The sequence below is a fragment of the Daphnia pulex genome, chromosome 8 (assembly GCF_021134715.1).
Source record: "Daphnia pulex isolate KAP4 chromosome 8, ASM2113471v1".
In the NCBI taxonomy this organism is placed as follows: domain Eukaryota; kingdom Metazoa; phylum Arthropoda; class Branchiopoda; order Diplostraca; family Daphniidae; genus Daphnia; species Daphnia pulex.
The window spans coordinates 6769068-6783523 of record NC_060024.1 but is presented as its reverse complement, the minus strand read 5'-3'; the positions used below and the strand labels follow the sequence as shown (position 1 = coordinate 6783523).

The 14456-nt window shown below is 42.2% G+C and overlaps 1 protein-coding gene across 2 annotated transcripts; it reads right to left on the bottom strand.

The window, feature by feature from the left end:
* Window positions 1-6283: 6283 nt before the first annotated feature.
* On the bottom strand, window positions 6284-14377 carry LOC124201218. Of its 2 annotated transcripts, none has more exons than XM_046597728.1 (6): window positions 14240-14377; window positions 10755-11023; window positions 9431-10498; window positions 9170-9301; window positions 8184-9089; window positions 6284-7455 (listed from the first exon to the last, which is right to left on the bottom strand). In XM_046597728.1, the coding sequence occupies exons 2-6, from the start codon at window positions 11001-11003 to the stop codon at window positions 7078-7080; spliced, it is 2733 nt and encodes a 910-aa protein (XP_046453684.1). In that variant the 5' UTR covers window positions 11004-11023; window positions 14240-14377; the 3' UTR covers window positions 6284-7077. The 2 variants fall into 2 exon arrangements, with proteins under 2 accessions (XP_046453684.1, XP_046453683.1); XM_046597727.1 differs by lacking the exon at window positions 14240-14377 and adding an exon at window positions 12871-13406.
* Window positions 14378-14456: the final 79 nt, after the last annotated feature.

Below are 14456 nucleotides of genomic sequence, written 5' to 3'. Positions count from 1 at the left end.
ATAAGAATGCATTGAAAATAGGGGGGTGTACCTAATAGTTTGGTGGGTACTGTATTTGGGGAAAACTACCCCCAAATTTTTGGGCATGGCCAGACATTTAGGTAGTGCATAGGCCTGCTTGGGACATAGATTTTAGTCATGATTAGCAAAGCAATCCAGTCGGCAACCGGCAGAGAAATAATGACAAGTTCAGCTTTTCTCTAAACTATGCAGCAGCGATAGAATTATTTCAAGTGCATTTAAAATTTTTCAATCACATCAATCAATCACATTTTCAACTTGAAGTATTTTCAAGCGTGCATCCTTTTCCTTAAAAAATTATATCGATTTCTGAAAACTAAACTAAGTAGTCTAACGTATAATATTAAGTCTAAGTACTAGTATTTTTGACAAACACGCCCGCTACCCTCTAACTCTTATTTTCTATGCTAACAAAGACTATAAAACTTTCAAAGTCCTTACGTACAGGAAATCAAAATGTAATTCATAAATATCAGTCAATTAAATAAGTCAAATGGTCGAGTGGTTAGCGAGCTAAGCTAGCAAGTCGAAGGTTGAAGGTTCGATCCTGGCTCAAGTCGAATCTTTTATTCATCTTCTATACAACCCCGAACGTTTCGTATTGCGATACGATACAAATATTTCGGGTTTGGGAACCCCAGATCTCATTTGCCGAGAATTTAGGGCGTTTAACCCCGAAATAGTTGGGAAGTTTTTTAACAGTGTTTCGCTCCTGTAGCACCTCCAGCTCCACCTCGAACTTCTTCTCGTGTTCCTCGGACTTGGAGAGCTGCAGCTGGGCCCTGTCCAGCTGGCTCTTCCTGACGTTCTGCAGCTCATCATTCGCTTTGCGGATATCCTCGCGGGCCCTGGACGCCAGTAGCTGGGTTTTGTCACTCTCGCTGCGCAATCTCTCCTGCTCGGCCAGGGCCGTGTCCAGTTTGCCTTGAAGACGGTAGACTTCGCCCTGATTACTTTCTGACTTCATCTCCCCCGCTTTAACGGTTTCAGCAGCTGCAAAGTTATAAATTTTGCCAACTATAATCATCTCATCTGCTGTAGAGGGAGTCCTTCGTAAATGGTTTTCCAGAATAGTTCCCATGTTTGTGTCGGAACTACCTTGGACATTGGGTAAAACTTTGGGGAATTCAGGTAAGAATGTCGGGTTGGTTGACGGAATTTCATCGGTAAGTTCTGATTTATTGCCATCAATAGTTTTCGAATGAATCAGTCTGGGAAGTTTGGTGTTTTTAGACTCCTGATGGTAGGTTTCGCCACTCGTTATTGAAGTTGTTGAATCTTCATTAACGCGACTAACGGTAGTTTCACAAAAACAGGATGGTGGATCCGCTTCATGGGTATTAACTTGGTGCTGCATGGTTGGGGTAAGCAGCAGTGTCAAAACTATTAAGCGCACAAGATTCAAGGTATGTCCTTCCATTTTGAATTATCGTCGATTATCGTTTGATTTTTACCCTCCAACAGCATCCCCCTTTATGCATTCGTGCAGCGAGTCAACGCATCCGCACATCTCATTGCACCCGATTTAAAGTGGTTTTACCCCAATTTAATTATTAATTCAACAATTTTTTTAACTTGAATCGATTCATTTCATTTATTCCAACATTTTTCAGTAGTAATATTTAATTAAAGTGTAATACTTTTTTTTTAAACCAAAAAATGTATTACAAATATTCCTAACAGTTTGAGTAAGCAACTAGCGGTTAAAATGAGAACTAGCGCTATCATTGTGATTGTGTAACCAGTGCTACTATGGAGTTGAACGAAAAATGAAACTCTACTTTTACGTTCTTATTAATTAACCATCTATTATTATCCGTTCATTCTATTAAATCGATTCATTTGATTTATTCCAACATTTTTCAATTGAAATAATTAAAGTCTAACAATTGTTTTAACTAAGTTTGAAATAATTTTGTTTTATAGGAATTCCTTACAGTGAGCTAGCAACAATTGCCGAATGACCGACGACGAGATTCTGGAAACTTTGCAAGACTAAAACGGCATCGTCCAGGAGAGAGCATTTTGTTACTTTAGGCCTACTCCGGCTGAGAGGTGATGGATCATTATCATCCGGCGGCTGCCGAAGTATCCATTTGGCTCCTGATTATAGTTTGACGAGCCTTAGCCCTACAAGCAGCACGATTTCAGCCGCATCTGCGATTAAGGATTTAATATCTGCCAGGGCAGAGTCATCCAGCATAGCTACATATCGCCCGTGCGGATGGATCCGGCTGGCATTGAAAGTGGAAAGCATGTACGCGGACGAGGTCAGGCTTAAAAGCAATCAGGGCAAATTGCCGGATCCTTATTCATCGGTCGATGATGGAGGTAAAATTTTATTGAATATTATGACATGGATCGACTAGGCCTATGCTGTTATTTTTAGAAATCTTTTATTGTAAAGGTTTTAGGATTGATTGCGATTAACTTTTCGATCGAAATGACACTGTTAAAAAACTTAACAACTATTTCGGGGTTAAACGCCCTAAATTCTGACCAAACCAGATCTGGGGTTCCCAAACCCGAAAAATTTGTATCGTATCGCAATACGAAACGTTCGGGGTTGTATAGAAGACAAATAAAAGTTCCGACCAGGGCCAGGATCGAACCTTGAACCTTTGACTTGCTATCTCAGCTCGCTAACCACTACACCATTTGACTTATTTACAAGTTAGATATTTATGAATCAGATTTGATTTCCTGTACGTAAGGACTTCAGAAAAGTTTTATAGTCTTTGTTAGTATAGAAAATAAGAGTTAGAGGGTAGCGGGCGTGTTTGTCGAGAATACTAGCACTTATACTTAATATTATACGTTAGAATACTTACGTTTTCAGAAATCGATATAATTTTTAAGGAAAGGGATGCACGCTTGAAAATATTTCAAGTTGAAAAATTGATCTACTTGACAAGTAGTTTGCAAATACTTTGATTAATATAAAAATGAATAAACTATAAAAATTTTAAATGTACTTGAAATAATTCTATCGCTGCTGCATAGTTTATAGAAAAGCTGAACTTGTCATTATGTCTCTGCCGGTTGCCGGCGGGATTACTTTGCTAATCATGACTAAAATCTATGTCCCAAGTATGCTTATATATTATGCACTCCCTAAATGTCTGGCCATGCCCAAAAATTTGGGGGTAATTTTCCCCAAATATTTGTAGTTAAATTTGAAAAAATGAAAGTGGTACGTAAAACCCCAGAATTTTCGAAAAAAGTCAAAATTTCGTGCATTTACAAATTTTTGGTGGTTGGCAACCCCCAAAAATTGGTACCCTTTTTAACAGTGGACGTTAATGGAAATGATTAAAGCTCCAACATTGGGAAATAATTAATCCATGGGTAATTTTTTATAACATTTCTTTGTTTTCGAATCGATGGTCCACGTCTCGATTCGATTTCTTTCTTAAATCTTAAATCGCAATTTTTAATGACCATAAATTGTAATCCTCTCGGGCCCTGGACGCCAAGAGCTGGGTTTTGTCGCTCTCGCTGCGCAATCTCTCCTGCTCGACCAGGGCCGTGTCCAGTTTGCTTTGAACTTCGCCCTGGCCACTGTCTGACTTCTCCCCCGCTTTGACGGTTTTAGCAGCTGCAAAGTTATAAATTTTGACAAGAGATGGGTCGTCATTTTTGTCCTCTTCCTCAGAAACGTTTTTCCTGAGTTTTCACACATTTGGTCCTAATTTTGGTAGTTTCCATTCTTCGTTCCACGAAGACACCAAATTAGTGACAACTGTGTTCTCTTTGCTACAGATTTCTAATTTAGATTCTAAATTATTTTTTTCCGAATTCAGATTATCTATCTTTTGTTGGGTTTTGGGGTCATTTGTGTCAACGGTGACTACTCCATCGACTTTATGTGCATTCAAGTGTGCATCAACGCTGGATTCTGTAATGGGAATGTTGCTGCGCTGGAGTGGTTTTGTTGGATTTGTTGGATTCAAACCAGCAACAACTCCGGACGATTCAATCTCTGCATCGGTTATTACCTCTTCCTTGGTAATGACTTCGGTCGGTAATGACGACGGTCGGATTTCCTCTGAGGCTTGATTAGATAAATTCAAAACTTCTATCTTTTCCGTTAATAGGCCTACCGTTTCTAGACTTGATTTTTCTAAAGTCTGATTTTTTATTATCTGTTGGTCAATTTGAAGTTCGGTTGCGTCAACGATGACGTTATCAACTTGTTCACCGTTAAAACTTCCTTTGATTAATGGTTTTTTTATCGTTTCATAATCATTTAGTATGTTGAGTTGATGGCTGGTAATGTTTGCATTAAATATTTCTTCTAACTTTTCTTTATCTTTATTTAATGATATTATGGTCCAAATAATTGTTCCTTCTTGTTCAATATTTTTATTACTACTAGTATTGTAATAGTAATAGTAATTCAAACGTTTTATCATTTCTTCGATTGCGTCAACGATGACGTTATCAACTTGTTCACCGTTAATGAATGGTTTATTTGTCGTATTCGAGCTTGCTGTCGATATCATCTTAACTACCTCGGGTACCTTCTCCTCGGTAATGAATGGAAAAACATATGTAGAAAGGGATGTCGAATTGGACCTCACAAAATCACTTTTTAAGTTTTCCTCGCAAGAAGTACAATTTCCTTTTATCCCCTCGTCTTGTAATGCCTTAAGCATTTCCATTGTGGTGGCATTTACGTCCAAGTCGATTTTTCTGGAATTTAGTATAGTCAGATTTTTTGTCCGTTCGTCTTTTTCAACTTGATGGGGGTCTATGGCATCAATGACGACTTCGGGTTCAACGGGAATGATAGTTCTCCCCGGTTTGGAGTTTATAGACTCCGGTTGGGTAAAAATTTCAGAAATTGTTATAGAAGTTGTTGCGTCTTCGATAACAATCTCATTTTCTTGTAGGCCTATGTCAGGAAAGTTAACGTCCGTATTCGTTGGGCACGGACTTCGGGTTGGGCATGATTTGGTAGGCTGGTATGTAGCCAACATAACTGTGAAACCAATCAAAAAGCCAATAGCAACAAGAGATGAAAAGAACGCAACACATTTCGCAGGGTTCAAGGTATGTCCTTCCATTTTGAATTATCGTTTGATTTTTACCCTCGAACAGCATCCCCCTTTATGCATTCGTGCAGCGAGTCAACGCGTTCGCACATCTCATTGCGCCTGATTTAAAGTGGTTTTACCCCAATTTAATTATTAATTCAACAATTTTTTTAACTTGAATCGATTCATTTTATTTATTCCAACATTTTTCAGTAGTAAAATTTAATTAAAGTGTAATACTTTTTTTTAAAAACCAAGTTTGAAAAAATGTGTTATAGGAATTCCCAACAGTTTGAGTAAGCAACTAGCGGTCGAAATGAGAAATAGCTCTATCATTTGTTAATGATTATTGTGTAACCAGTGTTACTATGGAGTTGAACGAAAAAGGAAACTATACTTTTAAGTTCTTATTAATTAACCTTCTAAGTTAGAAAAGCAAGCTTATCAGCTCGCCGAAGGGATAGTCGTAAGCCAGTTGAAAACTGTCTTAAATGAAAAATTTAGGTCCTAGGCCTATTGTTAAGTCGGACTTATTCACAATTCACACTTTTCTTCATAGACTTTTTGGTCTTTAAACGGGATTTTTCTGTCAGAGTTCAATATCCTTGCAAGTTATTAACGTTTAGTTTTCTCAACTCATATGTTCCCATTTTTACAAATAAAGTTCAATAATTGAATTTAAAAATAACCATCTTTTAGTCAAATAACTGCAAAACATAAGTGCAAATCTGGTTATTGCGTCATGGTTGGGACATCAAGATTGCGTCATCACGGCGATGCTATGGTCATCTGGTGGTGATTTATTTTGATCTAAAATGAAAATGTTGTAGTCGCAACCGCCAGATGTCACTTGTCGTAAAACAATTATTTTAGCAGTTTTTCATTAATTACGGGAAAACTAATTAAGTAAATGAAATTATTTTTGTTCTGGTCGCACCGCATATTTTTTGTTTAATTTTGAAGACCAAAAAGTCTGAAATCTGTCGTAAAACGCCCGAGCTATGGACTATGGAGCGTAACATACATACATACAGACAGACAGACAGTAGTTCCGATTCCGAAAAGGCAACAAATCTGGAAAAATTACTATTATACCAATCAAGGGAATTACCACGAGGAAAATACCACACCCGTTAACTGTATAGCCAGCATGCTCTCGACTCTGGTAAACCACCCGCTCATCAGCATGGAACTCGGAAGCGTAAAAGGAGAAAGAATCCATAGTTTTTCGATCGAAATCACGTCCAATTCGTAGTGTATTCTTTTTCTTCATTTTTTATTTTCAAAGTGACTTGAGGAGATCCGCGCGGGCGTTTTTACATAATGATGGAGAAGAAACCTGTACACACATGGATTGAGTTTTCATGATACGAGAGAACACTAAATAGAAAACAAAAAAAAAGTAGTAGCCAACAGTATTAGCCTGTGTCAGCAGCAATCATAATCAATATAATATTACAAGTGATGAGTCACACCAAAGGAAAATGTAAAGGGCAAGGCTTTGAGAAGCAATGTCATATTTGCACGTATATAGGAGAACAAAACAAAATCAAGACGATAAAATGGTGGTAAAATTGTAAAGACAGAAAAAACCCAGTCCGAGCTACACATATAATAATATCACAAGTGGTATACCGCTATGAATATATATAATCATCACACACGATGCCAAGGGATAGAGAGATTACATTCAGGGGCATTTAAATATAGGACAGTAAAGTAAAAAATTCAATTTTCAATGTTTTTTTCCTTTCTCGCATGATTCCATTTTTTTGTTTTTTAAATTGTTGTTAATAGATATCACATCAACTCACATCTGGCAAGGTATTCCAAACATCTTTTGTTGCTGTTAGTTGATGTCAATGTTCACGATGGGTGGGAGGATTGGGTGGTGGTGGTGGTGGAACTTTGGTTTCTTTTTTAAATGTCTCACGTGGAAACAAAGACAAACATTTAAACGTATAAATAAATTGCTCAGTTGTTTTGAGGCAAACAAGCCAAACAAATAAAGAGGAACTCAAGGGTGATAGGAGAGACTATTGCTGGGCGTCGTGCTACTGCCGGCCGAGCTCTGGCTGTTGTAGCTGCGATTGTCCCGTTGTTGTTGCTGATTGACGACGACACGTCGATGGAAATGGTAAGCCACACTGGGCAGGGATCGTTCCAGGCTGTCCACTGGGCTCTGCTGCTGCTGCTGCTGGACCTGTTGGTACAGCAGCGGACTGCCACGGTTCTTGCTGTTGGCGTTGATGCTGTCGTAATAATCGTCCACTTTATTATTATCCGGCTGCAGTTGCTGTTGAAGGTGTGGCTGCTGCTCTTCAGACGACGACAGCGAATCCGTCAGAGCCAATCGGGTCCTTAATTTGTGAGACGATCCAAGCGGCAAACGAACCTTGAATCAAAATATTTAGAAAATCAAATCAATTGGGTTCTGATAAATGACCAAAAACTAATTTAATCGGCAAGTGCAAGTGCGACCTATAAATCATTTCTTCCCCCTCCCCAATTTCGGATCAATATTTGTAAAAAAAAGCTTTCGTGCGTGGGATGTTCATTTCGATTAAATTAAAAATTGAACTTAAAATTTAAAAAATTAAAAAAAAGAAAAAATTGCAGGAATTGTGGTATATAAAAACTTACATGGCCCGGGGGACTGGGAGTAGGAGGAGTAGGAAGAGTAGGAGAAGAGGCGACCATCGAGTCGTCACAATCCAATTGGCCTTTTTATTTTTTTAAATTTAAATTTTTGTGTCTTTTGGGTATTTTTTAAGAAATTAAATTTGAGGAAAAATAAACAAAAATTTTGGTTTGTCCAAAAATTAAAATAATCAGAAAAATCCACATCCCACCGCATTCGAGCGCTAATTTTCTTAAAATGAAAATAAAATTAAAAGACATTTTCGAGGTAATCAAATAAAGTGAGAAGTGGGTGGGTCCAATTGTCAATCAAAGTTTCCACCAGGCTCCCCAAAATGAAGATTTGACAGGTCGGGGATGATTGGAACTGTGGTGGGGGTGGTGTAGGATCACACTGGATTGCTGCTGCTGTTGTTGTTGTTGTGGTAGTTGTTGCTGCTGCATCTCTGTCGAGGGAGTGGAAGATGTTGTTGTTGGTAGTACCTTCGTTGTGGCCGGCACATTGGCCGGTTCCGATTTGCTGCCTCGTTGTTGCTGCAGGTGGTGGTGGTGATGGAGTTTGGAGCCGAGTTGTTGCGGAGTCGAGGATTTCGTGGAGTGGAGGACGGTCGCCATCTTGTTGGGGGTGGTCATCATCACCGGAATGTCCGGCAATTCCCTTTTGGACGGAGTCGTTGCGGCTGCCAAAGTGCCAACGGACGTGGAGGGCAATGCCTTGCTGCTGTTGTTGTTGTTGTTGTAGTTGTTGACATTGACGGCGGCGCTGGATGATGGCGAGGGAGCGGTGGGAGTGACCGACAGCAGGGTCGTGGTGACGGGGATGACGGTGGGTTTGATGGGCGTCGGAATGCGGCTGGAATAACTGCGGCGGCCGCCCTCGACGCTGGGACGCTCCTCGTCCGGATCTCCCCACGAGCTGCCCGAGCCGTTCACTTTCCCGTTGCCCTGGGCCAAATCCACCAATTTCGACAGCAATTTCGGGGGTTTCGGCGAGGCGTCCACCACCCGGGGCAACGCCCTGCCACCACCAACGCCACCGACGCCACCAACCACTTTATTGTTGTTGTCTTCCGGAGATAATTCCGGCCCGGTCATCATGGCCGCCGTCATCGTCTGAGTGCCCTGGCTGAAATGGCTCATGTGCAATTGACTTTGCTTGACCGACTGCAAGAGGACGGGCGACGACATGGCGGCCGGATGGTTATGAAGGAGAAGAGTCGACGGCCGCTCCGTCTGCGTCGAGGTGGCCCGAACGCGGACGCTCGTCACCGCCGGCCCTCCGTTGACTCCGTTGACTCGGTGCTGCTGGGCGATGGACGGCGAAGGGACGCGGTTGAGCATCCGCAATCTCGCCTTCGTCCCTTCTAGTTCGATTTTCTGTTCTTCCAACTTTTTTGGGAAAAATAAAAGAAGAAAAATTTGAAATTCCCGCCACTAGATGTCACCCCCTGGAATTTGTTCATTTTTACCTGGAACCGCAAATCTTCGTTTTCGTCGCGCAAGGCCGTCATCTGCTCGACGGCCACTTGGCTCTTGTTGCGCCATTGGGCGTCGCGTGACTCGGCGTCGCATCTTCCATTTTCCACTTGCTCACGCAATGTCTTCCATATCAAAAGAAATAAAATTTAATCAAATAATAAACTAAGCAGAATCAACACACATGACGGACGCCCAGCAAGGACGTGGCCCGTATCGTGAGTTATAAAAAGGAATGCCGAAATGTTCTTTACCTGATTGTCCAGCAGAGCGCGGAGCAGGTGGCGTTGCAGTTGAACCGGATTGGTGAGCCTCAGGATGGTGGCTACCTGGTCTCGGCTGGGCGGCTGGTAGCGGGACGACGAACTGCTGCTGCCGCTAGACGACGCCGTGCTGCTGCTACCAACAACAACTGGGCCCGTTGACGATTTGCCCGCAGGCGACGGAAGACCATCAACTGAGGCAATCACACCACCGCCACCGCCTTCTGTTTCCAGTAAATGTTGTTGTTGTTGAAAACTGACTCGCTTTTTATGACTCATGGGTTGTTGTTGTTGCTGCTGGATGGCCTCTTCCGGTTTGTTCACCGCGTCCTTGAGGGCCAGCCCGTCGTTGCTGCGGATGGCCTGACTCCGCAATTGAATTTCTTCGAGGAGGTGCCACAATTCGTCGCCGTCGTCGTGGCCACTGGACGTCGAGGGCGTCGTGGTGGTGGCCAAATTGCCATTGGCCATCCGCTTCAGATTCAACAGCGTCTGCAGACGGTCCTCGTCTTTCCTGAGCCTGGCCAATCGCTGCTGGACACGCTCCAAATGCTGGAGCAGCTCCTTCTCCATGGGCTGGTGTTGTTGCGGTTGTTGTTGTTGCTGCTGCTGGCCGCTGTGGTGGGACATGGTCATTTCAGACGACGAGGTCGTGTCGAATCGGCTGCTGCGCGGACTCGTGTTGCTGTTGCTGGCCTCGGTGCTGAAACCGGAATCCGCCACCGGATTGTTGCTCGACGATGACGCAATAATGGCCGACGCCGTCGGCTGATCCGATGATCCATCCTGAAGGCTTCGATAGCCGCCCCCGCCAGTCAATTGCTGTTGTTGCTGTTGCTGCAAGTGTTGTTGCTTCCGGCGAGTCCAGCTCTGTCCTCCAGTAATTGTCGTTGTAGCAGCAGCAGCGATGGGATTATTATTAGTGGTGGCAACGGCAGTAGCGACGGCGGTGATCTTGCCTTTGGCTAAAAGATTGTTGGGTTGTTGGTGGAGATGCGGAAGAGCGGCTAAAACGGCCTGCCGGAACAAGAGTAAACTGCCAACTTCCTGTTGCAATTCCTGGAAGAAATAATCAAAGATTGAAACAAACAAAAGAAACAAAAACACATTCTCTCTTCTCTTCTCAATAATCGATCCGTTTTCTCTTTGAGTTGTTGTTGTTGTTGCGTCAGTCTGGTTGTTTTATCCAGCGTGACGACGCCTCAATTTCTCTCAATGGTCATCAGAGCGTGAAGGAAACAAATAGAGGCCAGGCCAGCAGCCAACCCAGAAGGAAAGAAGAAAAACGAATGAGTTTGTTGTTGAATATATTCACCTGGATGGCCACCATGGACTTGGCTTGTTCCTGGACAATAAACTGGAACGATCCTCCAAAGAGCTGGGCGGCCGCCACTGCGGACTCGGCGACAACAGGTGGTGCCGGAAGCTGATGCGACTCGTCATCATCTGGCGGATGAGGTGGGACAGGTGGAGGAGGTGCCGGTCGATAGGCGGTGGCCAGGCGGCGGTGCAGGAGACGGTAGCGATCTTCTGATGAGTCTTGGTCGTAGCATTCGGCCATCATACGACTCAAACACCATAATCCTGTCCAATAAATTCAATTACAATTAATCATTACTTGATTAAACATTACTTCTCTTAAAAACCAAATGTATAGCTCGAGGCAACAAGAATATGTGGTTAAACAGTTGGGTTATCTTTTTTTTCAAGTTCAGCCGGAAACGCAATTAAAGTTGAACTGAAAAACTTAAAATGAATCAAATTAAATTTGAATTTTCTCTTTTTGGGTTTTTTAATGAGAGAAAACTTTGTAGTAAGTAGGGGGGATGGGAGGCTTGCCGCTTTCTGATCTGGCTGGACAATTTGCCTGTGAATGGGATGTCCATCTCTGCATGACGACCGTCGGTTGCCACGTCCGGACAACAACTTTCCTCGGATATTTTTCAAACATGTTGTCGTTCTTCTCTCTCTTTTGTGTGTGTGTGTGTGAATGTGAACTTGACGGGAAAGTTTCTACCTTTTCAGAGCAGCCGGACGGAACAACCAGAAAAGACCATCCACCCTCCCTCCCCCATCACCACCACCACCAGGCAGGTAAAACCAATTACATCCCATCAGCCCGGAAATGCTCCGGGGCTCAAACAAATGAAACGAGCGCTCACACACACGGGAAGGTAAAAATTGTCCAACGATGAGTTGACCGAACCTTTTTTTAAAATAAAATTCGTGAAAAATAAAAGCACAAGTTCCTGGACCTTTGGAAAAAACCACAGAGACCACACACACACACACCCACGTAACGATGAAAATTCCTTTTGCTCTTATCCGAATATTTGACCGTGAGTTTGTTCAACTTTTGATTGCAACTTTTTTTCTGGAAGGCGATAAAAATTTAAATGTTTTGGTGGTGTGGTAGAATGTGCGATACTGGAAGAAGGAAAAAAAAAGAAATCGGGTGACCATCTGCCTCTCTCTGCCATCACCTGCTGGACTCTCTGCTGTGTTCATTAAACATTGTGTGACCCTTCTTCTACTTCTTTTCCCCCCCTTTTTTTCCCAACATCTGCAGGAGAGAGACAGACACATGCAGATTGTTTTTCTCACGGCGGAACGGATCTCATCAAAAGTTGGAAAAACAATTTCTCCATGGCAACAATGTCGACTTTGATCAAGACCGCAAAAGATGGAAATTTTGGGCTTTTCTGTGGCTACAAATCAGAAACGGCTCAAGGACCGTTTCAATGGCGATTTCAATTTCAAATAAATAATTATTAATTTCGGAACCTTCGAAAAAAAAAATCATTTCTGGATGAAAATGAATCAAAATGTTATCCGATTTCACTTTTTAGTTTTTTCCCGTCGTCTGCAGAAAATAAAACGAGGACACGCTGATGAGACTTGAACATTTGACACGCACTCTCCTCCTCCCACCGCCATCATCGTCACTTTCTCTCGTTTCTGCAATGTGTCACACGGCACACGCGAATAAACAACGAAATCATCAGGGTCTTCTTCTTCATTGTCGCCCGCATCAAAAGAAGAAAACAATCGAACCAACTGTAATTTTTTCCCCCAACTAAATTCGTCGTTAAATAAAAAAGAATTTCGTTTTAATCATAAAAAGAAACGCATTTGTAATGGCTCGTTGAGCTTCTTGACTTGGAAAAAAACAGAAAATTTCAATGCTGAGACCGAAAAAAGGTATTTGCGGTCAGCTGTTTTTCTTTCTTTTCTCGGTTGTTGTGTGCAACAGTCCGATGGTTCACATGCTCAGTCAATTGTGAATTCTTTTTCTCTCTCTTTCGTTATTTTTTTTTTTTTTACCTTATTGCGTTGGAATTTGGTCGAGACTCAGTCAACCGGTGCAATATGCCTCCCCCCAATTCCCATTCAAACTGAAAATTTCATTAAACAAATGTTTGAAAACTCACCTCGAAATTTCGTTTGTGAACAATCGCGAGGGGATCTGACATCAATTCAATTCTATCCATCCACACTGGCCATTTCTCTCCTCTCACTGTGCGACTACTTCACTTTTTTAATTGAAACACAATTAAGATGAGTCAGGATTTTCTGCAGTGGGCGGCTCGTTTTCACTTGTTTTCACTCGACTAGTCTAAGAGCAACTGCCAGCTACCGCCGAGTGAGTCGACTCAACCAGCAGCAGTGCTGACACACACAACAGCTGGTCTTCTCAAACGCCATCTAGCGGTCGATAATACAAACACGTTTCGAGGCCAGCCCCCACGACGGAAAAAAATCGATCACGCGAAATATTGATCAAGCACACACAAACAACAACAGAAACCCTCTACTCTCGCACACACACGCAATGGGTAAATGGAAAAGACGAAAGAAAAAATTGAAAGAGTTTTTAGAGATGACGGCAAAATACTCAGTTGTGAAATTCCCGTTACCGTGTCTACTAAAATTCGGACCCACCGACAATTGGATTTACAGGAAACGGCTGGAACCGAGAAAAAGATAAACTGGGTCAAAATGACTTACAACATCGATTACACTCGACCTTTTCGGCATTCAAGGCCCCCCCACAACACCCCCCCCCCCATTCTCCGTAATGCTAATCAGCAATTGAAAATTTATATTTTCGGTGGAGTTGTGTGGATCAAGGACAAATGAAGCCGTTGGCCAGTCACGCTCCCTCCGTAAAACTCTTTTGCCAACGACCACCACTTTGCCCGTCATCATCATCATCATCATCACGCTGCAATCCAAAAGCAGAGAAAAGATATAATGTACAGTTACGGTCAGGCCAAAAACAAAGTTGAGAGACTAGTCGAAAGTTTTTAAAAAAAAACAAGAGGGTCACATCAAAATGTTAGTCAGACTTCCTCGTTTCGTGACCAAAAATTTAATCTGACAAACTTTCGATTTGGGGTTCGATCTAATAAACTCAATTTGATCGAACTGGAGACAAAAAATGTTGTCTTGGTTAGACAAGAAAAACCACCAGGCGAAAGATATACACGAGACTTTCATCAGTAGAACGAATTTTTAATGAGAAAAGAAATAAACCGTTAGACGTCCTGTAGTACTGCAGAAGTTGGACCGTGCGTTCATTTTTTCTCTTTTTTTTCCTGTTTTTCGTCTTATTATCCCACAGCAACGAGAAACCAGTGAAGCTTACCAACTAGTCACGAACTCACGCTCTGTTGTACTTATGCAAGTACTTCTTTTTCTTAGATACTTGGGATGGCCCTGGCTGCTTCAAAATATCACCCACCCCTCACACCGTTATTAACCCAGACACAATGATAAAATTCGATTTGAAAAACTCACCTTTAATTCACCATGTTTTCTCGATGCTGTCGTCAATGAAGGAACTTTAGTCCAAGGAAACACGTAGACGTCTTTTGTAAAGTGACGAGAAATAAAAGTTGGGGCCTATTTTGGACGAGTTGTCTGACGAAATGATCTTCACACGGCGGCCATTGCCACACGACTGTCGTCTGCTTCCTTCAGTTTCTGCCTCTTTGGTAATTTGGGTTCGGCAACT

Bases quoted from the DNA above. Each gene is read 5' to 3' on its own strand.
- LOC124201218 (XM_046597728.1), bottom strand. From the start codon at position 11,003: ATGATGGCCGAATGCTACGACCAAGACTCATCAGAAGATCGCTACCGT. The intron at 9,302-9,430 runs GTAAAGAACATT...TTGATATGGAAG, and splicing joins GCGCTCTGCTGGACAATCAG to ACATTGCGTGAGCAAGTGGA. The intron at 9,090-9,169 runs GTAAAAATGAAC...TTCCCAAAAAAG, and splicing joins ACGAAGATTTGCGGTTCCAG to TTGGAAGAACAGAAAATCGA.